Raw genomic sequence first — 26139 nt, forward strand, 5'->3', positions numbered from 1 at the left:
ATTAATGAGAAAAATGTGATATAAAATAATAAATTTGCATGAATTATTCGCGTATTCTCGCATTTGAATCAATCAATCAAAGGAGAGCAACAAGTAAAGCTCCACAGCTCCAGCCCCAACACCCTCGCAGGGCTCCCACACACAGACACAGCACAAGGCAAGACGATGCCAAAACGAAGACAAGACGAACACGAAGCAGAGCAACGAACACCAATACCAGTAAATTCACGAGGGGATGGATGGCATCCCAATCCCCTCCGCTGACGGACGCCAATACTGTTATTAAGCCCCCAGTGTGGAGTCCAATTTGTCGAGGCTCGGCCGTCCACGTTCGTCCGTCTGTCGGACCGTCGCGTCAGTCCGTTCCTCCGAGCAGCAGCAGCCCACTTGTTGATTTCGGGCATGCCCGATATCCGATATAAAAGCATGGACGCTCAACCTTTCGCCACACAGTCCATCATTCGCCACATCCCGAGCAGAACATAGCTCTCACAGCCGAGAACTCAGAAGCGAACCAAAATCGAAACCCAGCCGCAGCCGTAGCGTCAGAGAAGAGCAGGCCCAAAGAGAAGAGAGCCCCAATAGAATATAACTGTAACTGCTTGTGGTGGTGCAAACGGCAAACAGGAAATCGAAATCTACGATAAATTCGAATCTCAATCAGAGAAGAATCTCCATTGAAAGTTCTAGAACTCTAGTGTAAAAAAACTGAAAGTGAAAACCGAAAAATAGTGAAAGTCTTCAAAGTGAAAGCTAGTGGAAAAGTGAACCGGAAAATGCAGGTAGGAATTCAATTGAATATACATTTACTAATAGGTCTAAGTAAATCGATAAAAGTGAAGTCCATCTATAGAATTGTCCGTCAATCAGCTAGTTGATATATAAATCTGTCCCTTGAAGATGCTTTCCGAATAGTCCAAATCATTTCGTTGAAGGATCAATTCAATTTATATTTTTAAGTTTGGTTTTTAAAACGTTTTTATAACGTTTACTCCACAAATCATCTCCCGTCTCCCTCATAGCTTATCAGTTGGCACGAATCTTACATACTTGATGATTTAATTTGTTTAAATTTTTCGATCTCGTGACTTCAATTCCACAACTCTGCTGCTAAAAAATTAAACAAAATTGTTAAATTGCGTTGCATCATGTGACGTGGGGGGAGACAGGAAAGAAGACCTGGACACACGTCTAGACGGAAGTTAATTGAGCTGCTCTTCATTGCTATTGCAATTGTAATTGGTAGTTTTGTGGTTCTACAGTTTCAGTTGTGCAAGTATTCCCTTGTCACCCTTGTCACAATCTAAATAATCACACAATACTCGAATTCGAGCAGAGCTCAGCGAATTTATTATCGCACTGGGCAACAGATTATTCTCTAGGCAACAGAGAGATTATTTTTAATTGGCTAATGCCAGAAATTGGTCAGGGCAGAGATTGGAGACGCCAATAGGTCTGCTCTTCAGCTGTGGAATGTGTTGGAGATCAGAAGCAGCATCAGAATCGGAGAATCTGAGATTCAGATCGTATGTTGTTTATCTCTGAATAACGGAATTATATGGAACGGACAATAACATCAAGTGTACGAGCATTTGCTATGGGGTCTCAGGAATAATGCTTTCATCCGCTGAAAACCCAAGAGTAAACAAAGTCCTCGAATGTTGGGGGCGCGATCGTGGGAAGCGTACAGAATGATCAAAACAAGTCTTAATCAAAATATTATTAATTCCTTGGTTTCATTTCCAAAAAACCCGACGCAAAGCCAGAATCTGGGGCTGAGAACTTTCCGAACCGCAGCAGTTCGATCTAGTTTCGGTTAGCAAGTCCGGATCTTGGTCTTCGAGTGCAACCATTTGCTGAGTCAGTGGAATATGTAGTTGGTGTCAAGTCAGCTTCGACTAGGGGGCTACGTGAGCTTAAACGCAGCTCCACTCCCGGACCAGGCCGAGAATTGGTTACATGTCGAGCCGCGCCTGAGCGCCGAGACGTTGGTCACGCACTCCCCTGGTCCGATCTGCTCTCCTCCACCCGCTCTCCTATTCTGAATCGGAGTCATCGATGCAAACCGAATCGAAATCAATTCAAAAGCAATTAATAATCAGATCACTTTTGTAATAAATTGCAATTTGTTTAATGGATGAAAAAAACCTAAGCAAAAACCAGAAAATAAGTCCTGCCTTAGAGGCCGAAGTCTTTGATACCCTATGTTCCTAAGGCAGCCATATGATATGGTCATTCGATATTGATACAATATTGCAATGCATATCTGGTTAGCACAAATATACCCTCTGCAAGGGTATTTAAATCGAAGGCGACTTTTTTCGCACTGCCAGATCGCCGGTTGGCCGGGTGAGGGTCGGTCGGATGGACAGGGGCGCGGGTTCAAATGCGTCACTGCCTACTCAGAGAGGGGCCCGGCGTGGGGGGACGGGACGACAGCAATCACAGCTTTTTTTTTGCATTCGCCGCATTTGCATGCGATCGCATCGCTCAGAGAGTGGGAGTGAGAGAGGGCGAGAGAGAGAGAGCGCGCTAAAAGAAAGAGCATAACGCTCTTCTGGTGCTGCTGAACGTGTACATGTATTTAAACATGCGCGCGTGTATGTGAGAAAAGCGTCGCTGCCGACGCGGCTGGCAGCACGATGCTGAGTGACGAGCCCCCAATCCAATCACTTGATGCTGTGTTTATCCATTCCGCGTGACGTCGATTGCTCCCCTACTCACACACAGACACAAGCTTAATTATGTGCTACATACTTCTTTTATATGTATGTACATATGTATAGACAATTAGTAAGATTCTTTAATTGGCGGCCCTGTCCTCGTTGTTCTCTTGCCCCTCCATTCCACTCTATATCTCTCTCTCCGTCTATCTGCGTATGTGTGTGGGCAACGAGCCCCCTTTTCTACATGTTATTGCTTTCATAATTGTTTTTCAAGCTCCATTGAACTTGGGGCGTGGACGATGACGATGATGATGATGGGACGATAATAACGTTGAAGTCGAAAACATCTCCGCACACGTCATCAGACGTCATATTAATGCCCCGACGAAATGAGCCTATTAAAAGGCAGTTGGGATATGAAATCAGAGTGTAATATACTTTCCCATATTCTTTCTTTTAATGTAGGGCATGGTCATTCATTAGGTTTGGTGATATTCAATCTAAGGATATGTATTATAAAGAACATTTTTATGAATTTTTAAGGTTAGATACTCAAAGACCGATTAGGATAGGTCAAAAACCAAGGGTATTGACAGCTTCGGTGTGCCCAGAGCTTACCCATTTTTCTGTTATTGTTTTCTTTTGCCAAATCATTATAATGAAGTGATTTCAATCCAATGAGAACATCAAGGAGATAAGAAACTGGCAAAGGGGAGGGAAAAGAACGCGTGGCGGGATCCGAATAGTTCACAAAGAGCACGTTTCGAATTTTTTACTAGTATAATTACGAACAGTACTTCTATTATCTGAAATTACCTTTGGCGTTGAAGCGAATGAGGTTCACTATAAAAATACCTATTATTTGTCACCGTTACAATTCACAAGCCTCTTGTAGATCTGTTTGGCACCCGAGGAATGCACTCGGATGTGACCCAACCTCATTCGGTTTTGGAATATTTGAATTTAACGATTTCCATATGACTCATCATCGGCAACATAAACATGGAGTGAGACTCTCACACTCACACATGGCCATGTAGGTACGAAGAGGCTCAGGGTTATGCTCTCCGGCTCGAGTTCACACTTTTTAGTGCAGCGAAGAGAGCGGATTAAATGGCTGATGCAATCGTGAAGCAAATTGGGCGAGAGTCGGATCGAAGTCGGAGTCGGAGGCAAAGACAGAGTCAAAGTCGTCGCCATCGCTCCGCTCCGGTGGTGGTCGATTATTGGGTGCTCGGCAGGTCGCTTGCTCTTGCTCGACTTGTTGCACAACAAACAGAAGGTAACCGGAGACCCACAACCCCGCCGCACACGTTCAAATTAAGCCGACTGAAGAATGTCAGAGAATCAGATTACGATTACACACACACACACACACCAGAGGCAGAGAAAGAGAGAGAGAGAAATGCAGTGAGTAGGGGAGGCGAATGCACTTTACATACAGACCTTACATGTACAGACATACATACATACATGTTGATAGATCACCATCGAACGGCAGGTTAATTGGTAAATTACTGTACACATTATGCATCCCACTCGCACTCTAATAGAGGAAGTACCATACCATACCCATTCCCACCTCCCATTTCAATTTCAATTCCACTTCCAATTCCGATTCCGATACGCCTCCTTGCTGTAATGGCAATGTTAGTGTTAATGTACATGTTAAATGTTAATGCCACCAGCTGTCCGTCATCATCTGTCAAACCGAGAGCTAAACAATTAGTGATAATTGCATTTCATTGGGACTACTCTACTCGTAAAATTTTCCACTTTTAAGAGAGTGGAAACGTGATATGCGGTATGGAAAAATTTTCCATTCCATTTGTCTGTTATGCTCCGCACATTACATCTCATCTACTCGTACGCACACAGAAACATACAGATGCGTGATCTCGTTGGGATGTAGAACAGCGTCGCGACTGATGGACCGGCTAGAGAGGGGAGAGATCGGAAGGAAATTGCTTTGAGCCCAATCCCAAGACTTTAGTTCAAGTTCAGGTCGAAGAGATGCACCTAAGAAGGACCACAAACTATTATAATGGAATTTCCGGCGGAATTTCCAGTATACAAAATTGTAGGAGCGGTCTGGCCTTATTAAAAGCTTGAATTTAAATCGAAGTGTTGGATTGCCTAGGCCGGAGAAGCTACAGAAGCTATTAAATGGGAATTTCCGCCAGTTTTCAAAGGAATCCCCTGGCATATTCCGATCTGAAACAGCACTACATGTAATGCACAGTCATGTGTCGGTCTGTAGGGTTTTCCAATTCCCTGAACTGACCTTTCATCGGCTCAAGGCGACACGAGCTCTCTGCCATCCATTCCCCCCACTCTTTTTTTCCGCTGCTGCGCCTGCGCGTGTGTGGCACCGACACCGGCCGAGACGAAGCTAATGGTAGGAGACCGACCTCCTCTCCTCGCTGTTGCTAGGCGGCTGCACACAGACACACGCACACACACACAGTCGCACTCATAGCCGAAGACTCGTATCAGTGACAGCAGGCAAAAAGCAAAAAAAAACACCATGAAAACGGCACAGAATTTGTGGCATGAACATGAATTTTCTCACGTCGTCACCAGCGGCGTTCCAGTGGCTGCTCCGCTGATCGGCTGCTCGTTCCAACCCACACACCAGTACAACCTGCAGTCCAACAAATGGTTCCGACTGCCGCGGCAGTCCCCGTCCCCTGTGCTCACGTGCATCTGTGTACGAGTGTGCGAGTGTATCTGTGTGTGGCTGTATCTCGGGGCTGAGTGTGACGACTGGTCTTCGTCTCCGTAGCATGTTGCACTATCTTTTCCCCGAACTCTCCATCTGTCTCTCTGTCCGTCCGTCCGTCCATCCGTCTGTCTGTCTTTTAGTCTCACTTTGAATGAGCCGTCTCCTCCCCTTCCTCCTTCTCCTCGTGTTGGTGTCGTGTGGTTCCGGTGATGCTGTGGCACTGTTGGCTCTGGAGGTGTTGCTATCGCCTGTCACGACGTTAATTAGCAGAAAAGTGCAAACGATGCGGCGCTGCTGCTCCACGAGTGGTGGTGCAGCCTCTGGGGCAGAGATCTACGATTTACCCATTACATTACCCATTATCCATTAGCGGAAGCGAGCCAATTTGGCTTACCCATGCACCAAATGTACAAATTCACGGAGTATCTTGTGGAACGTCCACTGTCATGATGCAATAATTTGTGCCCATCAACATCATACGATATCTTCGGCGAGTGTCAGGCGTCGACCTCTCTTCTCTATGGGAGAAAACCAGCTCGCATAATGGTTTGATAGTTTCTAGGAAATGGAACCTATAAATCTACGTTTCGAATGAAAGAGGAGCGGCGGTGGCAAGGCGGCAACGGCAACGGCAACCTAATTGACAAGACAAGCGATGACAATAATGGCCGATTCACCTGAGTGGTCGGTCGGTGACGTCGGATGCCCATGAATATGTATGCCACGAACCGATTCACAATCCGAGAGATGATCTCATTTTGAAAAGGGGATGGAAATGTACAGTTCGGGTCTGGGTTCGAGTTCAAAGATTGCATCCGTGTGTTGCCTTTATAGGAAATACAGCCTGAAGCTAGGAAATGCAACCAACCCCTATCCTGAAACAGCAGAAAGCAGTGCAATCTTTGCTGTGTTATGTCGTGCTACCCGCAACCCACCCATTTCCCCCGTGGGGGCACCCATCAGCAATACATCCCCATAGAGGCATTCATCGCCATCGAAAGGCCATTTCAATTCAGTGCCCCTTACGTCAGCGTTACGATATGGCTGGCAACGCTTTGAGGTGTGCCGGCAGATAGTCAGAGCCAGAGCCAGAGGAAGAGCCCGGAGCAGAGGCGAAGGCAGTGGCAGTGGCAGAGGCACGAGACACAATTTCAAGCACCTGCAAGATTTTTCTCTCAATTGAATTTCGCTTTGTGCCGAACCGCCACCGCGGCCAACTGGCCGGAAAGAGGGGTGCTGGTGGGACGCGGCGGAGGTGACTTTGTGGTGGGACGATTTGTGTAACGTGCAATAAATAAATTACCCATAGAATTGAATCTAGTTGCAGTCGTTGTCGATTGCCGATGTGGCCCCTCGATAAAGAGAAGAAAGAAAACTAGTCGCAACTGTCGAGAACCCGTCCCGCCGCTCCACTTGCCTCCATTCCACTCCACTCCACTCCCCACCGAGCAGCCCACAGCAACCGCAATGGGGCTGCGGCTGCCGCCCGGCAACAGTCGCCGGTTCAGACCGGCTCCACACCGGGCACAGCGGAAAGCGAACACGCGATGTGGCTGCCAGTCTGTCTGCCATTTTGGCTGCACCTCCCAGTGGTGCCGGCTGCGGCGGCAGCGGCAGCGGCGGCACCTCCATTACAATCTCAGTCAGCGACTAGTTTTATGCCTCTGCCTCTGCCTGTGCCTCTCCTCCTCCTTCTGTCGAACAACACACACAAAGATACAGATACAGATATATGTACGACTGCCGGGCAGTCAGCATTGCTACACTGTGTGGTATCTGCGCCCCCCACCCCTTTCCTACGCGATCTCTACCGTTCAGACCCCATCCCATTCGACCAAGCGACGATCGCCGCAGACAAACTGGCACTCACACTTGATTGCAATGAAACGAATGGGTAGAGGGACAGAGAACAAGAGGGAAACGGACAGACTCGGTCTCGGCTAATGGAACCTTGCACGATGATCGGTCGAATCTTGCCCCCAACCTCAGTACCAGCCCCAGCCCCAGCCTTAGACACGATGCGATGGAGGAGAAGTGGCCTGCACTGCCATCGCCAACTGTCTGTTAATTGGCTGAAAGCCAAGTTCCGAGATATGGGAATGGGTACGAAAGGGTTTGGGGGAATCCTGCCATCGAAAGCGGCGAGAGAGCAAGGAATACAACAATTAAATCGAGACGAATTTATGAAATCAAATCCCATCGCACATATAAGATCATATTTATGGCCCCCAAGGCGGAGGATAACTAGCAGCGAAAGCCACAATGTGTCCGATTTGTTCCGGACTGTTCCGCTCCCGCTCCAACCCTCCACCCCTCCACTGGATCACCGCTCCCCCGGCGGCCCCACAAAGAATTATATGAATTAAAATTCTGGTCGATCACACGAGACAGACACAAAGAGAGCGAGAGAGAGAGACAGAGAGAGGCTCGGAGAGCGCAGCGGCAACGGCGGTGTCTCTGCCTCTGCCTCTGTGTGTGTGTGTGTGTGTGTGTGTGTATGTGTGGATGTCGGATGTATAAATAAAAGAGCCCGAGACTGTCACGATCAGTTCATTTCAGTATTTCGCTGTTGAACAACAACAATCTTAGTGCCAGTGCCAGCGCCTCGCTTCCAGCCAATATTCAAACCAATCCCGAACTGATACGATCCGATCCGACCCGATCCTCGCTCTTTTCGTGAATAGCTAGCCACCGACGCGTACCGAGCTCAAGCCGAAGTCGCAGCGAAGCCTCCATTGACACACCTTGACTTGTGAATTGTAATGTCGATGAACCGTGCGTATTCAAACGAGTGCCGCGACAACCAAACCACCTCAACAGCGCTGTCAGCATTGCCACTGCAATTGAAGAAGTCCATAGCTATATCTATAGATATATAGAGAGATCCACTGATTCCGATCGAATGTGCCAAAGCCGTCAGCTCGACATTCGCTACGCCGAATATCACTGAAAGCCCTCCACCAGGACGCTGCCTCCTCTCCAATCCCTCCCCCAAACGTGTGCGTGTGTGTCCTTCGTCTCAAGCCAGACCATAAGCCGATCTGCAGCCACCGCATTCGAATCTGCAGCGTGCGCGATAAGCTTCAGCCAAGATTCCGCCAACACTGAGCTGCACGACCACCAAGACGGCATCCATCGCCGGACCTATGTCAGTGCTAAGCCAATTGCTGTTGAACTTCAATCAGAAAACCCAAACGCGGAGCCACCACAATATAGAGCTGATAAATTCGTTCATAACATAACGACGAGCGGATCTCTTCTGACTGCCGAAAGAGACCCAACGCAATCGCGACCGCCTGTTCTTATATATTAAACGTTAGGGAGAAATTTGCAAACATTTTTTACCGGAAGAGAAAAAAGAAATCAAATCAAAAGGTGAGTTATATGTAGACTTCTCCTACTGTACGATATACATACAAACGAGTATGTATCTAGCCTCGATAAAATGCTGCTACGTCAATCGGGTGGGTTGGTTGGTTGGTTGGATGAGTAATCGTCAACCCAACAATAGACGGTGATCAGACCTACAAATCCACAGTCCTATCTATTAAATTTCCCCACGGATTGCGTGGTTTCCAATTTCCAATTCGAATTTAAAGAGAATCAAATCGCCCCAAGCCCCGAGGCCCGAGTGTTGAAAAAGTTCCCCATCGAAGGGCAAACTGAGTCGAAAAAAAAATGTCTGATGCAACATTCGCCAACGATTCGCGAGACTTGCGACGATCGATGATCGGGGTAATATACATATACATACTCGTACACACAAAAATACCCTCGCATACCCGATTGAATAATTCATCGGTCACGCAGTTGTCCAGTCTAGACGCCACTGGCCCTTGATCCCAGGCGTGGGTGGGTAGTGTGTTTAGTGAGTGGACTGTTCAGTGTTGTCTGTTGTCTCGGGATCCACTGACGTCACAGTAGTGTCATACCAAATTTCGATATCAATTTATCACCCTCACGCGGCCCACGCGAACCGCAGAGACACACCAAAGAGATTCTCATTCAATTTTTGTGTGTCAGCAGAGCCGCGTGGCATTGTGAAATTCGGATTTCTGTTTTTGGGGGGTGAGTTCTGAAAGGATTTCTAGGTAGCAGATCTGGAAATTTCGCAATGTTCTAGAGCTTTGCCACTTGAAAAGAAAAGGCCTTGCTCTCTTATCGGGGACGCTGAGACCTCCCCTGATTTACGAGTAAATATTTATAATTGCTAGCGATAACCGAGAGATGGAAAAGAGCATGACTGGCCGATCCCCGAGTGACTATCAAGTCGTTTTGAGTTTGTTAACCTATATTATAGTCGGAGTCGGTCGGATGATGAGATGAGATGAGATTGAGTTGGGTCTTTGCAGTGTGGAATTTGATACTGGTTTTGAACTTTGCACTCATTTCCGATTGGTTGGCTCTCTTACAGAAAATGAATTTAAGTTTGTGCGCCTTAGCGCTCCTGCTGTTCAGCAGCCTCTCGAGCGTCCACAGCCGTGCCGTGGACATTGAAGACGATAGCAACGATGTCGACAACTCCATCGAGGCGGAGCCGGAGGAGAAGCCCCGAGGACGACCCTTCGAGGCCGACTGGCTCAAGTTCACCAAATCGCCGCCAACCAAGCTTCAGCAGGCAGCCGGTGCCACCCTGGAGATTGTCTGCGAGATGATGGGCTCCCAGGTGCCCAGCATCCAGTGGGTGGTCGGCCACATGCCGCTCTCTGAGGTAAGTCCAACACACTCTCTCTCTCGCCCCCCCACCGCAGCTCCATGCTGATCGCGCCCCTCTATCTCTTCTCTCCACTATCTTTAGATTGAGAACCTCGAGTCGAATGTGGTGTCCGAGGATGCGGGCAGTGCCATTGTCCGCGTGCGATCGGTGCACATCATTGACCACATGTTGAGCGAGTCTCGCACCTACACCTGTGTGGGACGCACTGGCTCCAAAACAATCTCCGCCAGCACTGTGGTGCACCCAGTGCGCTCCGATCTGGTCGATATGCGCATGGTGCGCGAGAAGCAGTACCCGGGCCCCCAGAAGCCGCGCATCATCTACACCGAGAAGACCCATCTGGATCTGATTGGCTCCAGTGTGATGCTGCCATGCAAAGTGCACGCCCGTCCCCGGGCCGAGGTCACCTGGTTGAACAACGAGAACAAGGAGGTGGTGCAGAGCCATAGCCATCGCTACAAGGTGCTGCCCACGGGCGATCTGCTCATCTCGGAGATCAAGTGGGAGGACATGGGCAACTACAAGTGCATTGCCCGCAACTCTGCTGGCCGTGACTCAGCCGACACCTTCGTTTATCCTGTACTTGTAAGTATCCTCCTCGATGCTAATCTCCCTATATCTTAAAGGACTGGCGTTAGTGAAAGCAATTTACTGACAATCCCTCTCTGTTTCTGCTTGATCTATTTGCAGAAGGAGCAAGACTAAAGATCCCACCAAAACTACACAAATCAAAGGGCTATTGGATTGACAGCGACAGAGAATTCATCTAGTTAGTTAGATAGATCAAATGCCTTCGAAGATGCGAGAAAACAAAAAACGGAATATGCTAAGAAAAAACAAAAAAAAAAAAAAAAAATACAATACAAGAGAAAAGAATTATAATTATTTCGAAATGAAAAAAAGTAAGGTCATACGTTGTACAATGTAGGTTAAGAGCCAGTTTAGATTGTAATCCATATCTAATGCCGGCTTAGACTCTAAAACTTCCTATCGACTTAAACGCATCGAATAGCTATAGTATCGAATTGTCTTATCTCCGCCATATGTACGCGTATATGGTTTTCTTCAATTTTAGTTTTAGTCATCAGGCTTGTAATCAAATCACACGTCTTGTTCTGTAAGCGCAGCAATGATGGTTCCTAACGATTCAGGCGAGCTCTAGTTAACGTTAAGCTCCAACGTAAGAGTAATTGGCAGTTTACTTAATGAGGGTGCCCGACACGACACCCCCAAGCACCAAACCACACCACACCACAACACACCACACACCCAATTCGTATTTATGTGCACCGCAATCATTTTTTACAACTAATTTATTGATCGCCAAAATTCATCCATCGCAATCCATACAGAAATCACCCCACAGAATAGTATTTCACGGAACGAATCAGCAGTTTCATAGGCTACCACACCCACACCCACAACCCCAGCCCCAACTACACCTACATATACGATAATTACATGTTTTATTATTATTTTGTAAGCTAAGTGAACTGAAAATATGGTTTTTTCTCTTAATTTGTTTAGTTTGTTTTTTGAATAAATACAATGAAAAGAAAATGAAATGAAAGCGATCAGAGTGCGTATTAAATATTGGGAATTGGGTAATTAAATTCGAACTCTCTTCTGGGTTCACAAATCACTTTATTGACAGATCTACAGATTACAGACAGTCACATTATCTACATAAACTCGTACAGTTACATACGTAAACATTTAAATGGTAGTACTACTATTACAACAAATAACGATCTGAACAGATCTTACGTACACAGATGATACGCGGCTGACTAAATTGCTGGAGCAAAATATTGATAGATTGTTCCGTGGATTGGGTTGGCCTTCAGCTTGCTGGCCAACCAGCGATTATTTCAGTTTGGGATGTGATTCAATTTGGGGTCATAAGAGGGGCCTAATCTCAAGTCCCGATTGTGCGCTTAAGCGATTGGGCATCACTATACTACGAATAAGTATATACGAGTAAAATTCATTAAATCAAAATCAATCTGCTATGATATTGTCACATGTCTTTGGAAATTCACATTCAAGCGTCCTGCAAAAGGGTTTATTCCCACCCCAAAATGGTACTCTATTCGTAATTTCACCATGGCAAAATGCCAGCAGCAGCAGCAGCCTCTAAGATCAAAGGCATCAGAGAATATTGTTGAGGAATCAGATCTATTATCTGTTTGTTCTTGTTCTGTTCTGTTCTGTTTTTGGCAAACTTTTTTTGCGCTAATGTCTCCAAGTTGCGATGGATGTTGTCAGTGGTGTGTGCGTGTGTGTCTGTGTGGACGGACTCTAATTGTACAACGATAATACTTTCAATTGGAAATGTTTCGGTTTAATGATTGGCTAGCATGTGATTATTCCCACCGCCAGACAAAAAGATCTTATCTTGGGCTCTATTTTTGGTACGGTCTGCAGGCGACCTGGGGGGAAATGAGAATGGGAATGGGAACGACAGCATCAACGAAAGTGTTTCTCTTGAGCAGTCGAGCAGCTGGATGCCGTGGCAGTCTCTAAGCGCCTTGTCTGTTGCCGGGCAGACTTTTTTCTCGGTTTTTTTTTTAATTTTTTTTTTTTGGGCCAATTTGAAAGTCGCTCGTGACTCAGTGAGTAGTTTGCCAAGTGCGTTGCCGTCTTTGCCGACAACCAGTTTCGCTCGCCAGCTCCCTTCAGATGCGTCTCCATCTCCGCCTTTGTCCACATTCAGATCTCGCCGTGTCTGTCCCGGCCCCGTGACATTTATAGCTGAAGCAGCACAGCAGCAGGAGGGGCTAGCCGAATGATTGATGATTTATTCAGATTTTCGTCAACGCTAATAAAAGAGTGTGTGCCATCGATCACGAGGCCCTATTGGCTCCCAGGACGTTGCCGGCCCTAGGCACGTCTCTGAATCGAATCGATTCGACGCGACGGACAGGTGTTATGCCAACATACAGAAAAACAAGTGGAGAAGAATATTGCTAAAAGAAACGCGTGTGTCAATGGGGAATTCCGGGAATGCAATCGATCGATTACTTGTGCTTAAATTTAGTCACCTCGTGTGGAATTTCTTTGGACACATTTGTCAGTTATCAGCTATCAGTGTGTGTTTTGGCACGTCACGTAGGAAACAGCAAACAAATTCAGACAATTACTCAAATCACAATATACGATACACCTATTAAGCCTACGATTAGTTCAAATCAAAGTGGAGCCGGGAAAAGCAGCAAAGTCACAAAAAGAAGACGGCGACAAATTAATCTAGGTTAAGAGAAAAATTCTGGAAATGCCCAAATAGCTTGGGGTGTGCTTCTCCTCCTTCGTACGTTAGACGTTGAGCACGGAATGCTTCTTGTTGCCGCCGGATGGCACCTGTACGGCGATTACGGCAAGGCGGCCATCGCGCAGCGGTGCCAGGATGTGGGTGTTGCCCGGTGTCACCACCACCGTCTGGATGGGCACATGCAGGGGAATGTCAAACACGGGTTTCAATCTGTTGTGAAGAAAGATAATAATTGGCATTCAATTTCGTCAGAGATGGGAGAAATTCTCTATCAGGGATTGATTGAAATTTTATGGAAAGTCTGAATAATTGAGTAAACTAAAGAAAAATACATAACTGATTAGTGGGTATTTTATAGTCGAAAGATATAGCGTATAGCGTAATAGCGTCTTATTTGTTATTTCTCAGGAACTGTTTTCGTAGCATAGACCCAAATTCTTAGAAATAGCTCTTCTATGAACTTAAAAAGTTGTTTTTACCCTTGAAGAAGGTATTTTAAAATGAGTCAGAAGTTTGTGGCTATGATTCTCTGAAATCTGATTGCTATAACACTATGCTATGGCCGAGGGCTATAGCTGTCTGCTATTAAACTAATTTTATTGCTATGACACAGTAGGCAGACTGTTGATGCGCGACTCGAGACGCACAAGCGAATGCAGCAAGAGAAGAATGCTCAAGAATAGTAAATATACAGCATAACGTGATATTCAAACTGGCTAGCATGACATCTGCTATGACACTATTAAAGCTGCGTGATAGGTTGGACTCTTACCGAGTACTCGTATTATTTGAACTTTCGAACTTACCCGTGCAATCTGCTCATGGTTATGTCGCCGGCATCATCGGCCACCACCAAGTGATCGGAGGCACAGGCCAGTCCCGTAACCCGTCCCGAAACATACTTCGATCCGAGGCTGGATCCATTGATGCTGTACACATGCACCGAATGCGAGGTGTCGTCCAAAGCGCTGAAGGCAATGTGACCTGCGGCAATTGGGCGAATAGAGAGAATCAAATTTGATAAATATGATATAACACATCTTTAGTGGAGCGATGGGGCGGCTATTGTGGGGGGTAAGCTAGTAATCTATGGCACATTCTTTGATCTTATCGATGCAAAACCGAAACGAGTGGAGCAGAGCGTCGTACAGATTGCGGAATGTGGGGCAGGGCGTGCTTCGTGTTTCGTTTCATCCATCTACGCAGTGGAAATATCAATAGGCAAGCAATAGTCCGGCTATATGGCCACTCTGTGTGTGTGTGTGCGTCAGATAACCTGCCATCGCATCGTCCGCAAAGATTATGACATGGCGACATACTGCTGCAAACCACACACCAGACACCACACACACACCACAAATGTGGCTCCACCGGGCTCTGCTCCCTCTCTCGCGTGCAATGCGTAGTTGCTGTTATCTGTGGGGAGTATCCGTGTGGTGTCTGTGTGCCAATGCCAGATCCGAGAAGAACTCGTTCGGATGGGGAGGAAGAGGAAGACTCTATGCTCAATTCTCTAGATTGGATCTGAATGAACTTCCTAATAGTATGACCGACTCAGATCTAACTAGATATAACCGTGTCTTGCCTGGTCTGGCCTGTGTGGTGTGTGGTTCTTGCCAATCTGGAAATTCATTCAAAAGTTCTCGATCTCCCACACACGCCCATAGATACCGCTACATACACACATATGCACATACATATGTGGGTACTTATATGTTCATCTTTATTAGGGTCTCTTGTCAGAATTTACTACAACTATTTAATAAGAGACTCTCGAATCGGAAAACTGAATGAATCCGCCGGCACTGCGACTCACTCTGACTACGCACGAACGGGGCAAAGCGAGTGGAGGAGAGACACAGGGCGGGGGGGAGTGGGGGACCGAGTGGATACGTCGGGGGCTGTCAAAACGGGAGGGACAGGCGATCGGCGGCTGGGTCGTGTGACTGTGACGCGATTCGTTCGTGGGGCTCGTCGTGCGCTTCTGATTTGATTCCATTAACGACGCGTCGTTTGGGTTAATGCCAGCAGAACCGATTGGATGGATGGAATATGGATGTGAACAATATATGTATGTATGTATGTATGTATGTATGTTCGGGTTGGATGGTGCACTCGTTGGGGGCTGATAGGCAATCGATGGATCTTGCAGGGAGCTGGAGGCGTGGCGTGGCGTGGCGCGGCGCGGCGTTGCGGTGGGATCTTTTCATTAGGGGCGATGTAATTGATTGGTGGGGCTCCCGACAAGAACGCAATTAAAGATCCATAATGTGGCCTGGAAACTCATTTTGCAATGGAATGACGTTTTCGATTTGATTTGAATATTTCTGAGCTGAGCCCACTGCCGGATGTTGCGAATTAATAATCTCAAATACTCGCATGAAAATTGCCTCGATAAGGAGAACTCCTACCCGCCTGCAGTGCGCCAAAAGAACACATGTTCCACATGCATGCCGTATATGTACATACATATATATATGTACATATGTGTGTGAAGAGTTATATGGCAGTGTTATATCAAACTCAAAAGTCCAAGCCGATTGCAAGAGGATCGAGTGGATTTTGAAATCTATATGGCTGAATATTTCAGGAATTCCAATAAACGAGTTGTCGCCCGATTGACGTTGGAATTTACAAATCTGCTATGTGAATATATAATTTTCAATGGTTAAGACACCTCTATTCAATATAAGATATACATATGTATAAATGGAGATTCTTCTGCCGTGCCAGCAATCGTGGGAGACAAGTTTTGTGCACCCTGGCGATTAATTGCTGGAAACTATAAAACTTAATCTTAATTGGCCTTTTATTGGGTCATTTAAAAACCAATTGAAATTTGAGCCTACCAGTTTGATATGCTAATCTTCCAGTTTTTTATGGAACTTTGCCAAGAATCAAAACAGAAATGTTCAAAAGTGCCAATTCATCTGCAGCGCTAAAATTCCTTATTGTTGCGTTATCAGACATGTCCAAACAGTGCGAGTATTCCACTTTCAATGGGCTACAAAATGGTACACGCACCTTGACAGTTGCTATGAGGAATGATGGGAAATACCGAGGCATAGTCGTACGTTTTGTTGGCTGACAAATTTCTAACCTTGTCTACTTTACGAACTCATCTCACATTGTTTAAGCATGCTTGAATTTGGATTAATGACCGCCCTGTCGCCTGTCGCCTTAGCTGCACACCAGATAAGATATAGATTCACACATAGCAGAGTAGAGCAGAACAGAACAGAGCAGAGCAGAGCAGAGAAGTGGTGCCTGGGTGAGGGACCGGGGGACGGGGTAGAACGAGGCACATGGCCACACAATCACGTGATTCTCGACGCTTCTTTTATGTATGTTTATATGTGCTATGTATGTGGCAATTGCCGATAACGGAGAGGGCCAGCTTTGTGCTGATTAAATTGTTTGATTGCCCCCGCTCTTCAAACATAATTGGACATCGGCGTGCCGGCACGTGAGTGCTTTGTCAACCGCAGCGCAGCAGATGACTACAATGAGTAGCCGGGAGAGAGAGCAGAGTAGACCGATCTGAGAATGACTGTTGAGCGGTGCGCTTGGGTGACCCAAAGGGTGTCTGAATCAAGTGTTCTTTGCGATACATTATACGCTTTTATGGCAGATGAGCAGGATAGGCGAGGACAGTATCTTTTGTGACCTAAGGATCATAAAACATGCACTCAAAAGTAAGCTTTAAGTCGACGAGTATGGGGTTAAAAATGAGGGGCATTTTATGGAAAAGTGGCAAGAGTTTTTCCCACTCACTAAATTAATTAAACAATCCCCAAATAAATGCTACAATTTGAAAATGTGTCCAGCTAAAAGTGTAGCATGATTTTGTGCCGAAAGGAATGCCAAATGTAGCCTACTTTTCAGGCCATAAATGGATCTTATAAGAAGAGAAAACCTAATCAATGGGCTGGTAAATCACAACTTGAACTCACCGTGATATGACAGCGTCACAAATGAGATTTGCACACACGACTCTGTGCAGCCGATGGGCTTCAATGTCCTCACAAACTGTCCCTCCTGTAGGGTGTACACATTGACAGTGCCATCCTGCAAGACAAAGGTCGGGACAATGTTCAGTGGGTGACTGGAGAGGGACTTGGAGTGGCTTACCAGCGAACCAGAGACCACCAGGTCCAGCTCCGTATAGATGGCCACACTGGAGATGGCATCGTCGTGGCCATAGAGCACGGTGAGCGGCTTGGGGGAGTAGCTGTTCTGCGTATTCACCTGCGTGATGGCTTGCAGGTGGGATTGCCCGGTCAGGGCATGCACCGGAATGTTGCTCGGCTGTCCACCGCCACTGCCGCCCTGCTGGTTCGACTGCTGGATGCTCCACACAATGCTGGTGCAGTCGCGTGAGCCGGTGACCAAGTAGGAGCCGCAGTTGTCCAACGCTATGCAGGTGATGATGTCCAGATGGCGGGTGACCGAGGCCACCGTCTTGCCCTTGTTCAGATTGTAGACACGGAGGGCGTTGTCCCAAATGCCGCCCGCATAGAGCAGCTTGCCATCGGTGCTCACGGCGAAGAGCTGCGAGTGCGGTGGCTGTGAGGAGTGGAAGGGCCCAAAGATCCGCTTGCGATTTCTGTAATTAAATTCGATTAGATATGCAATACCAGTGACGCCGGGGATAAGATTTACTTCAGGTTGGTTGTGGTGGCATCGATTTCCAGCAGGAATCCCTGATCCTTGTCGTAGGACAGCCACGAGTTGCAGCCGAGTATCGTGGACTTGGACACACTGACCAGCACATCGGGACTGAGCTGCAGGAAGGAGCGCGGCGGACTCCGGGGCGAGCTGAGATACACAATGGGATCCTTGGGCGTGGACAGCTCACAGTAGTACTGGACCACTTTATCCAGGAACTGCGTAAGATCGGGCCGACGCAGCTCAGCGCGCACCAGCTTCACGGCTGTCTCATCCTGTGTGAGGCGCCGCGGATGCGGCTCTCGGAGCAGCTGGGACGGCACCTGGCCAAAGTTGTTGATCATGCCTAGCGGGGCAAAAAGGGCAAGGCTTGTGGGCAAGGCTTTGGATGAAATTTCTTGGCGAGAGACACTAACCCTCAACCGCTTCCCGTTCCACCTGGTTGGTTATCTTGTCCAGATCGACGGCCCCCTCGTAGGAGCAATAGTAGAAGACATTCAGGGCCTCCGCTGCCTTGGGCCCCTTCTGTTTGTAGCCAAAGATCAAGTCGATCCAATGATGCAGATGCTGGCTCACATACTCGGACTCCAGCGCTCGCCTGTGAATGGCAATGAATTCCTCTGGTGTGGTCGCCCAGGCGGGCAGTATGACATCGTCCACCTTTTCTTTGGTTATCTGCAAGTGTCCCAAATCGAATCTGTGGAGGGTGGAGGAGGTGCCATTAGTTCTGAATTGGGATAACGTTCGGGAAGAGACTCGACTCACTTGTTCATGTTTTTCAGGAACTCGGGAAAGTAAAAGAACTCGGGTATCAGCTCCTTGACATCGTTCGGATTGTCCATCAGCAGCTTCCAGGTCTGCGGTATCGAATGGAATTGTCGATCGGCCACATCGAAACGGCCGCTCTGCAGCTCAATGTGCAGCGAGGTGAAGGGCTCCACTCTCAGCAGATAGTGCAGCACTCCCGCCGAGTTGGAGTAGTGGGTTCCGTAGTGGAACTTTGGTATGGCACCCGATGGGTCTTCGAAGGAATCGTATTTACTGCGCACCTCAGCCTCGTTTTTGGGGTTAATCTATCGACGGTAAAATTGATTTAATCTTTATACAAATGTGTGTGTCGATTCAGGCACAACTTACACATCCAATGGGTTTGGACAAGTCACGGAATGATTTGGGATCCGTCAGATCCAGCACATCACTCGAGTAATCGGCGAGGATCCAGGGAAAGACGGGATACTGGCTCAGATCGTTGTACGAGCGGCCTGCAAATGAGAATGGATGGGTTGGGATTACTTTAAGCAGCGCTCACTAAAGCTGGAAGTGAGCTGGAGACCTACCAGCGATTGTGTTTAGGTACATCAGGTATTCAAAATTGGATATCTCCCGATTGATCCAACGCTGGGTGAGGCCCGAGGCGCGCAGCAGCTCTGCTGGCGAGCGACCCGAGCCATACAGTATGTTCGGCAGCGGCAGACCCACAATTTTGGTGAAGACCTTGTTACGAGTCTGTTACGAATCAGAGGCAGTGGATTAGGACAGCAAGGTGGCAGAGGGCTGAGGGTGGGGACCCACCTTCGTTGTGAAATTGAGGAAGTAGCTGGTCTGGTCCACCAGGAAGATCTCCAGCGCACTCCTGCGCAGATTGTACTTGCGCAGATGAACCTCGCGTATTTTGTTGGTGGTGAACCTGAAGTCGTGCTTGGACCCATCCTCAGTGGGTGGGCTCAGGTCCACGAACGTGAACACGCTCTGGTTGACCTCGATGCGGCCCTTGACCTTGGTCATCAGTGTGATTAGCTCGCAGTCCTGCGACATCACCAGCTTCTCCAGGGCCACATCCTGCTGCGACTGTGTGTCGATGAGCTGCCGCAGCTCCTCCTCCAGCTGGGAGCTCTCATCGTCGGCCAGAAAGTCGCGCACCACCGCATTCTTGATGGTCGAATCGAACTCCGATATTTCCCTGTGGAACACACGCGAGTCAAATGCAAATCCTGGCTGGATAAAAATGGGCTGGGCTGGCTTACTTGGTGTCGTAGGCACTGGTGGCATTGTCCCTCAGATTGGCGGCATTCTCGTGCTTGTTGGGATACAGCTGGGGCTCCAGCTTCAGGCGCATGCGTGCCACATTCTCATGGGGCGACAGCTTCCAGAACTCCTCGCCCAAGTCCCTAAAAGACAAAAATTAATAGAAATTAGAGACCCCAAGTCGAGAGCAGGTTCATCAAAGGAATGGAAGATGCTAGAGGCTATCCACAAGTAAAACAAAAGCAAAGATGGTTTTTTTTTGAAAGTTTTTAAGAGTTTCTTTTAATTTTGGGTTGCGATGAAAGTCATTTTTTAGGCACGACAATGATTAATCGAATATGTACAGATGAAAGTCCTTTGTCGAATTGCAGGCGGTCCTTCCTTCCCCTTCAGACTCCTCAGACAACGATGGGGGCGGCCAGGGTCTTGGCGAACACTGGAGCCACTGGGGCAACGGGCGCGGCAATGGTCTTGGCCAGAACTGGGGCCACAGGGGCCACGGCAACGGGCACATCCTTCTGCACCACAGCGTTGAAGCCGTTGATGTCGTCAGCGTAGTAGGTGACAATGCGACGGGAACCGTCGGGCTCGATCAGGGAGTAGGAGCCACGCACAACATCGCCATCACGGGTCTCCTCCTGGGTCTTCGAGTCACCGGTCAGATTATCCTGGACATCGTAGGCGAACCGGTACTGTGGATGGGCATCCACAATCTCGGTGGCAATGGGAGCGGCCACGGGAGCAGCCAGAGGAGCGGCAACTGGAAGAGCCAGAGGGGCGGCAACGCGAGCGGCAAGAGGAGCAGCCACGGGAGCGGCCAGAGGAGCAGCAGCAACTGGAGCAGCGAATGGTGCAGCGAATGGACCACCGAAAGGCGCAGCAAATGGAGCAGCGGCATAGTTCCTGGCCACCAGCGGGGCAGAGTAGCCCAGAGGAGCCGAATAGGCGGCCGGGGCAAAGTATGGCGAGGCGCCCAGAGGCGAGTTGTAGGCCAGTGGCGCACCGAAAGGAGCTGCCGCCAGAGGTGCGCTCAGTGGAGCCACCAGACCAGCCTGAGCCGAGAGGGCCATCGAGGAGAGGACTGCTACAACCTGCAAGAATGCGAAGAATCAGCGTAAGCCTTCCCTGAATCCTTGGGGCTTGTGGCTTGGGGCCACTCCTCCACTTACCGTCAGAGGATTCATTGTGTGGCTTGGGTGGGGGTTTTGTTGTGCGATTGTCACCGTCGGTTATCAAAAATGAACTGACATGCACTGACCAAAAAAACGACGACTTTTATACGCTGGCAGATCATCCATTCGCGATCCATTTGCGTGTGGAATTTGCATTCGGCGCTCAGCTGATGGCCCCATGCGTACGTACCAATTGCGTATGTGTGGGGGGAGGAGAGGGGAGGGGGACAGGCACAGACGGGGGTGGCCTGCCATTGTCCCCAACCGAAATCTCCTTGCGTCTCTTCCTCCTTGGCTTTTGGCCGCGTCTGCCTATGATCCAAATTCGTGGCACGTAGACCAATTTCCAGTCGTCTTATGTCTTCTGTTGACTGCCCGCTGTCTGCTGTCTGCCGTTTGCCGCTTTAAGTTTTCATTTTTTTTTTTTTATTTTATTTCTGCCTCTGTTTTTCGATTTTTACCTTGCTCTGAGGCACTCGGATTGGGCTCCGATTCGATTGAAAGTGAATGCGATTTGATTATGCTTCTGTGCTGCTGGCTGCGGTTTCTGCGTTAATTGTCATGCAGGCAGGCAGGCAGGCAGGCAGGCAGGCCCACTCCATCCAATGGCAGTGCTTTTATTTTTCTTTAACACCCAAAAACACTGAACATAAATAAGAGAACACTTTGAACTCTGGCAGAGGGTTCAATTACGGCTCATAAATATCGTGTTGCCTTTCCTGGTTCCCATTTATTGATTCAGATTCGATATGGGTGGCATTGGAGGCCACCCCCAATCGCCCACAAATTGGAAAGTTTTAATGTCCATTCGATGGGGATTTCAATTGGAAATGCAAATGAGAAAACACCTTGTACGAGTACACAATCAATAATAAGGTTGTTTCACCCAAGAGAGACCCAAGTGAAACCAGAGCCACGCAGCAACCAGCAACTGGGTCAAAGTGTTGCCCAAAATGTCTTCACTTTTCAGGGAATATCAGCTTAAATATGGCAAATCCTTCAGGGCACCTTCTCTGGGGCCAGCCCCACGCATTCCTTTCTCCGATTTCTGCCTTGCCCCGACCACTGTTTAAAGATTCGCCATCGATTCCATGCTGTAACTGGTGGATGGCTCCGAGTGCGTGACTCTATTGCTAAGTGCAACCAACGACCTTGCGACTTGTTGGCTCCGGATTCATTTCGGAGCGTGTTCACAGAGAGAGGGAGAGGGAGAGAGACTTCACTTGGCAGCAGATTCGCACCGCAATGTTACTCTCTCGGCTAACGGTTGTCCGCGTAGATTGTCGCCACCGGAAACCGGGCTAAAACGCATCCAATTTGGCCCAAAGCGAATGGAATGCTCTACTGCCATAAATGCAGTTCCTTGTTCAATCGCAAACCCCCGCGCTAACTGTCCAAGATGAGAATTAATTAAAATTAGATGAAATACTTAGTGCCAGTAGCCAGCAAGTTGCCGTTGCCGCCTGCTGTTGCTGCCAATTGTGGGCAAGGTCGCTGCGGTTAAAGCTTCCAAAATGCCTGCAGCTTGGCTTTTTGGCCCGATCGAGGCAATTACGATGGCTAAGTGGCTCCGTCAGCTCTAAGCTCCCAGCTCTAAGCTCTGGGCTCTGGCATGTGGGGCGTGTGCGTTTTAGTGCAAATGAGTGCTCCTGCTATAGGCTTTGCTTGTACCTCTTCTATTTGTGGAGTGGAAGGGCACATCGGTTGCTTATACTCTACTGAAAGTATGTACATATGTATGTGCCCAAAGGACAGTCGTCTAAAATGTTCCCTAGGGTCGCAACTCCATTTGAGACACTGCCTGAGGGAACGCGACCCTAAGGAGTTCTCTACCACAAGAGGGCCTTCATTTCAGCTGGAATTTTCCTGCATGTGAAATTATATATAAATTTAATTCATTCAGGAATGCGAAACAAGTAAAGAAATTAAAGAATTTATCATTTCTTGTGTTTCTTTCACTGCTCGAAATGCCAGTTAGTTCATTCTTAATTCCCGATCGGCTCAAGGGGTATCTTTATTGTTCTCATACTCGATTATGGCATTCCTTAGCTTGAGATATATTGTGAGGCTCCGGGTGGGTACGTAGTACGGTACGTGTGCGAGTGCGTAATTGCTCCATCGCCGAAGTTCTTCCATTTTCCATTTTCGATTTCTAATTAAACGACTGGACCGCGCCGCACTACTATGAATGATCTTTTTTTGTATTTGTTGTTGTTGCTTTTGTTGTTGTTGGTCTCTTTGCCTCCAACTGCAACCTGCAACCTGCAACTGCCTCAATATGAGGCAGATATTACATCAGACAAAGTAAGGCTTAGGCCTAGGCGGCTCGCTTGGAGAATTCACTGAGAATTCGCCGAAAAAAACAAAAACCAAAAAAAAAAAAACGAAACCAGATTGGGCAGCGGAAAACGAGTCTCCGATCGCTCAGAGTGCTCAGCTCTGAGAGCTGGAGCTGTGCCTGATGCTGAAGCTGGAGCTGGAGCGGCGCTCTTGAACAGACATTATGGTTATGGCCTGATCTGGTCTGGTCTGTGAGTGGTGTGCTGCTTGCTGGGAGCTATTCCATTGAGAAAATGTTTAGCAGTCATGATGAAATCCGCACCAGAAACACGAAATAGCCACCGAACTCACACACAGATGAGGTCTGGGGTGCAAGATCGAGATCGAGCTCGAGATCGGCTGCAAATGCAGCCACCAAATGAGACGAGACGCAATTGTCACTCTGCCCATTAGATTGTCCAGTTTGGAGTGTGTGCAGCAGGAGACGGCGACGGCGACGGAGACGTAGGCCAGTGGCCAGTGGCCAGTGCCCGAATCGAATATAAAACTGAAGAGATCGCGGAAAATGCATCTCACACTCGATCTGAGTTCTTGCAGAGCAGACACAAGGAGCTCCCAGCAGCAGCAGCAGGCACAGCCACATAACCGCACACACACATCCTTCACAATGTTCGCCCAGGTAAGCCCCCAAGGATCTGCTCACTCCCAAGCCACTCCACTGATTCCTCCTCCCCCCCGCAGACCATGTTCGTACTCGGCCTCGCCCTGTCCGTCGCAGTGGCCATCCCCATCGATCCCTATGGCTCCTCCATCTCGTATGGAGCTCCGGCCGTGTCGTATGCCTCTCCAGCCATCTCGTATGCTGCCCCTGCCATCTCGTATGCTGCACCCAAACTGCTGGCCGCCCCAGCCATCTCGTATGCGGCGCCAGCCATCTCGTATGCAGCACCCAAGCTGTTGGCTGCTCCCCTGGCCGTGGCCAAGGTGGCTGTGCCAGAGCCCTACGATCCCAATCCACAGTACAGCTTCTCGTACGGCGTGACCGATCAGAAGACCGGCGACTCCAAGCAGCAGGAGGAGACGCTCGTCAATGGTGTGGTCCATGGCAGCTACTCCCTGGCCGAGCCCGATGGCACCATTCGCAAGGTCACCTACACCGCCGACAAGGTTAATGGCTTCAATGCGGTCGTCGAGAAGAAGGGCGTGGCGATTGCCAAGCCCGTCCTGGCCGTTGCCGCCGTACCGACCCTCACGAAGATTGGATACGCCTCTGGCCCGGGCCTCAGCCTGGGCGGACACTACTAGGAGGAGCAGCATGACGAACTCTCTGCCACCCCTCTGGGCCCAGGACCTGTTGTTAAGTAGTTCTAATACACCGATTAACACCCTTTTCACACCCTCTGTCACCCCTGAAAACCCCATGAACGTGCGTGCTGTTGACCCACTTCCCGATCCCGATTCAGATTCAGATTCAGATTCCGAGCCAGCTGATCACTCGATCACTCGACACCACAGACTACATAAATGTACATATAGGGGATACCCTTTCTGGGGATCTGGGGAACCAATTAGTGAATTAGTTTCTGCATTTACTGAATAAAAGTTTCGGTACAAAAAAACACAACACGAACATCCCAAGTGTTCGCTTCCATCTGGCTGGGTATTGGGACTGGCATTCTAATGCCACTCACGTAGTGCCCACAATTATTACAATTCATATTGGAGGAAGAGGAGGAGTAGGAGGAGGAGGAGGAGCACACCTATCCGGCAGCATTGTGCAAGCCGAGTCGGATTTGCTGGCACGTCTTCTATTTGTGGGGAAACCTCACGACGCTCCATTCCAGACATACATAGGCCTTACGTCAGTGGGCCCATTCAGTGGGTTCATTTCTTTTGGCAACGGTTGCCACACGACGCATGGCATCGCAGAGGGCAGCCTGTGGCCCTTTAAAACCCCGATCCATGGGCACCCAGCCACAGTCCAGACAGCGTTGTCAAGCCTTCACCACAGCCAAAAACCAACAGCAGCAGCAAGTATCGCCATGGCCCTCTTCAAGGTGAGTCCAGAGATACGAACCCAAACCCAAAGAGCCTCCCCTGCTAGTCCTGCCTCTCGCTTAGATCACCCTCATCTGCTGCGCCCTGTTTGCCGCCATTGAGTGCGCCCTGCTGCCGGGCGCCGTGCCCGTGGGAGTTCCCATCAACACTGAGGTGGACCCCCATCCGCAGTACGCCTTCGCCTACAACGTGCAGGATGCCATTACCGGGGACAGCAAGAGCCAGCAGGAGGTGCGCGACGGCGATGTGGTCAAGGGTTCCTACTCGGTGGTCGATGCCGATGGCTCCCTGCGCACCGTCTTCTACACCGCCGATCCCATCAACGGCTTCAATGCGGTGGTGCAGCGGGGTCCAGTGCCACGCCCTGTGGTGCCCGCTCCCCTCGCAGCCCCACTCCTGGGCTAGAGCTCGTCCCGCTGCACCCTAGATTGTACATAAATTATTGTCTGTTCCATAGTTCCGATAAATCAAACACAAACTTTGTAAGCCAAAGAGAATTTTGCTATTAAAAATCTACAACATAAAATATCTGTCTCTAAAGTTCTTTTATCTGCTGA

General features: G+C 48.6%; 6 protein-coding genes across 8 annotated transcripts in view; 4 read left to right on the forward strand and 2 right to left on the reverse strand.

Moving 5' to 3' along the window:
• Positions 1-460: 460 nt before the first annotated feature.
• Positions 461-11673, forward strand: LOC111072675 (neural/ectodermal development factor IMP-L2). 2 transcript variants are annotated; one of them, XM_022364683.2, is made up of 4 exons: positions 461-782; positions 9806-10102; positions 10190-10693; positions 10799-11673. In XM_022364683.2, the coding sequence occupies exons 1-4, from the start codon at positions 777-779 to the stop codon at positions 10811-10813; spliced, it is 822 nt and encodes a 273-aa protein (XP_022220375.1). In that variant the 5' UTR covers positions 461-776; the 3' UTR covers positions 10814-11673. The 2 variants fall into 2 exon arrangements, with proteins under 2 accessions (XP_022220375.1, XP_022220376.1); XM_022364684.2 differs by lacking the exon at positions 461-782 and adding an exon at positions 8635-8766.
• Positions 7936-8722, forward strand: LOC121403974. The gene has a single exon (XM_041592501.1). The coding sequence runs from the start codon at positions 8538-8540 to the stop codon at positions 8631-8633; it is 96 nt and encodes a 31-aa protein (XP_041448435.1). The 5' UTR covers positions 7936-8537; the 3' UTR covers positions 8634-8722.
• Positions 11662-26139, reverse strand: part of LOC111072670 (neurobeachin-like protein 1) — a 32108-nt gene continuing 17630 nt past the window's right edge. The window contains exons 17-27 of one of the 2 annotated variants that reach the window (XM_022364674.2): positions 20072-20215; positions 19620-20007; positions 19385-19553; positions 19185-19309; positions 18813-19120; positions 18464-18744; positions 18042-18393; positions 17511-17985; positions 17333-17447; positions 14186-14363; positions 11662-13589 (exon numbers count right to left, since the gene is read on the reverse strand). In XM_022364674.2, coding sequence (XP_022220366.2) covers positions 13424-13589; positions 14186-14363; positions 17333-17447; positions 17511-17985; positions 18042-18393; positions 18464-18744; positions 18813-19120; positions 19185-19309; positions 19385-19553; positions 19620-20007; positions 20072-20215 — 2701 coding nt within the window. In that variant the 3' untranslated portion in view covers positions 11662-13423. The remainder of the gene's footprint in view (positions 13590-14185; positions 14364-17332; positions 17448-17510; positions 17986-18041; positions 18394-18463; positions 18745-18812; positions 19121-19184; positions 19310-19384; positions 19554-19619; positions 20008-20071; positions 20216-26139) is intronic. The other variant, XM_022364675.2, reaches the window with a different exon arrangement.
• LOC111072676 (larval cuticle protein A3A) lies at positions 20341-21636 on the reverse strand. Its single transcript, XM_022364685.2, has 2 exons — positions 21242-21636; positions 20341-21163 (listed from the first exon to the last, which is right to left on the reverse strand). Exons 1-2 carry the CDS (start codon positions 21254-21256, stop codon positions 20471-20473), a joined length of 708 nt encoding a protein of 235 aa, XP_022220377.2. The 5' UTR covers positions 21257-21636; the 3' UTR covers positions 20341-20470.
• On the forward strand, positions 24192-24991 carry LOC111072677 (larval cuticle protein A2B). Its single transcript, XM_022364686.2, has 2 exons — positions 24192-24203; positions 24266-24991. Exons 1-2 carry the CDS (start codon positions 24192-24194, stop codon positions 24827-24829), a joined length of 576 nt encoding a protein of 191 aa, XP_022220378.2. The 3' UTR covers positions 24830-24991.
• On the forward strand, positions 25456-25996 carry LOC111072679 (cuticle protein 21). Its single transcript, XM_022364688.2, has 2 exons — positions 25456-25581; positions 25646-25996. Exons 1-2 carry the CDS (start codon positions 25567-25569, stop codon positions 25985-25987), a joined length of 357 nt encoding a protein of 118 aa, XP_022220380.1. The 5' UTR covers positions 25456-25566; the 3' UTR covers positions 25988-25996.

This window comes from Drosophila obscura, unplaced genomic scaffold, assembly GCF_018151105.1.
Source record: "Drosophila obscura isolate BZ-5 IFL unplaced genomic scaffold, ASM1815110v1 contig_1, whole genome shotgun sequence".
Lineage (NCBI taxonomy): Eukaryota > Metazoa > Arthropoda > Insecta > Diptera > Drosophilidae > Drosophila > Drosophila obscura.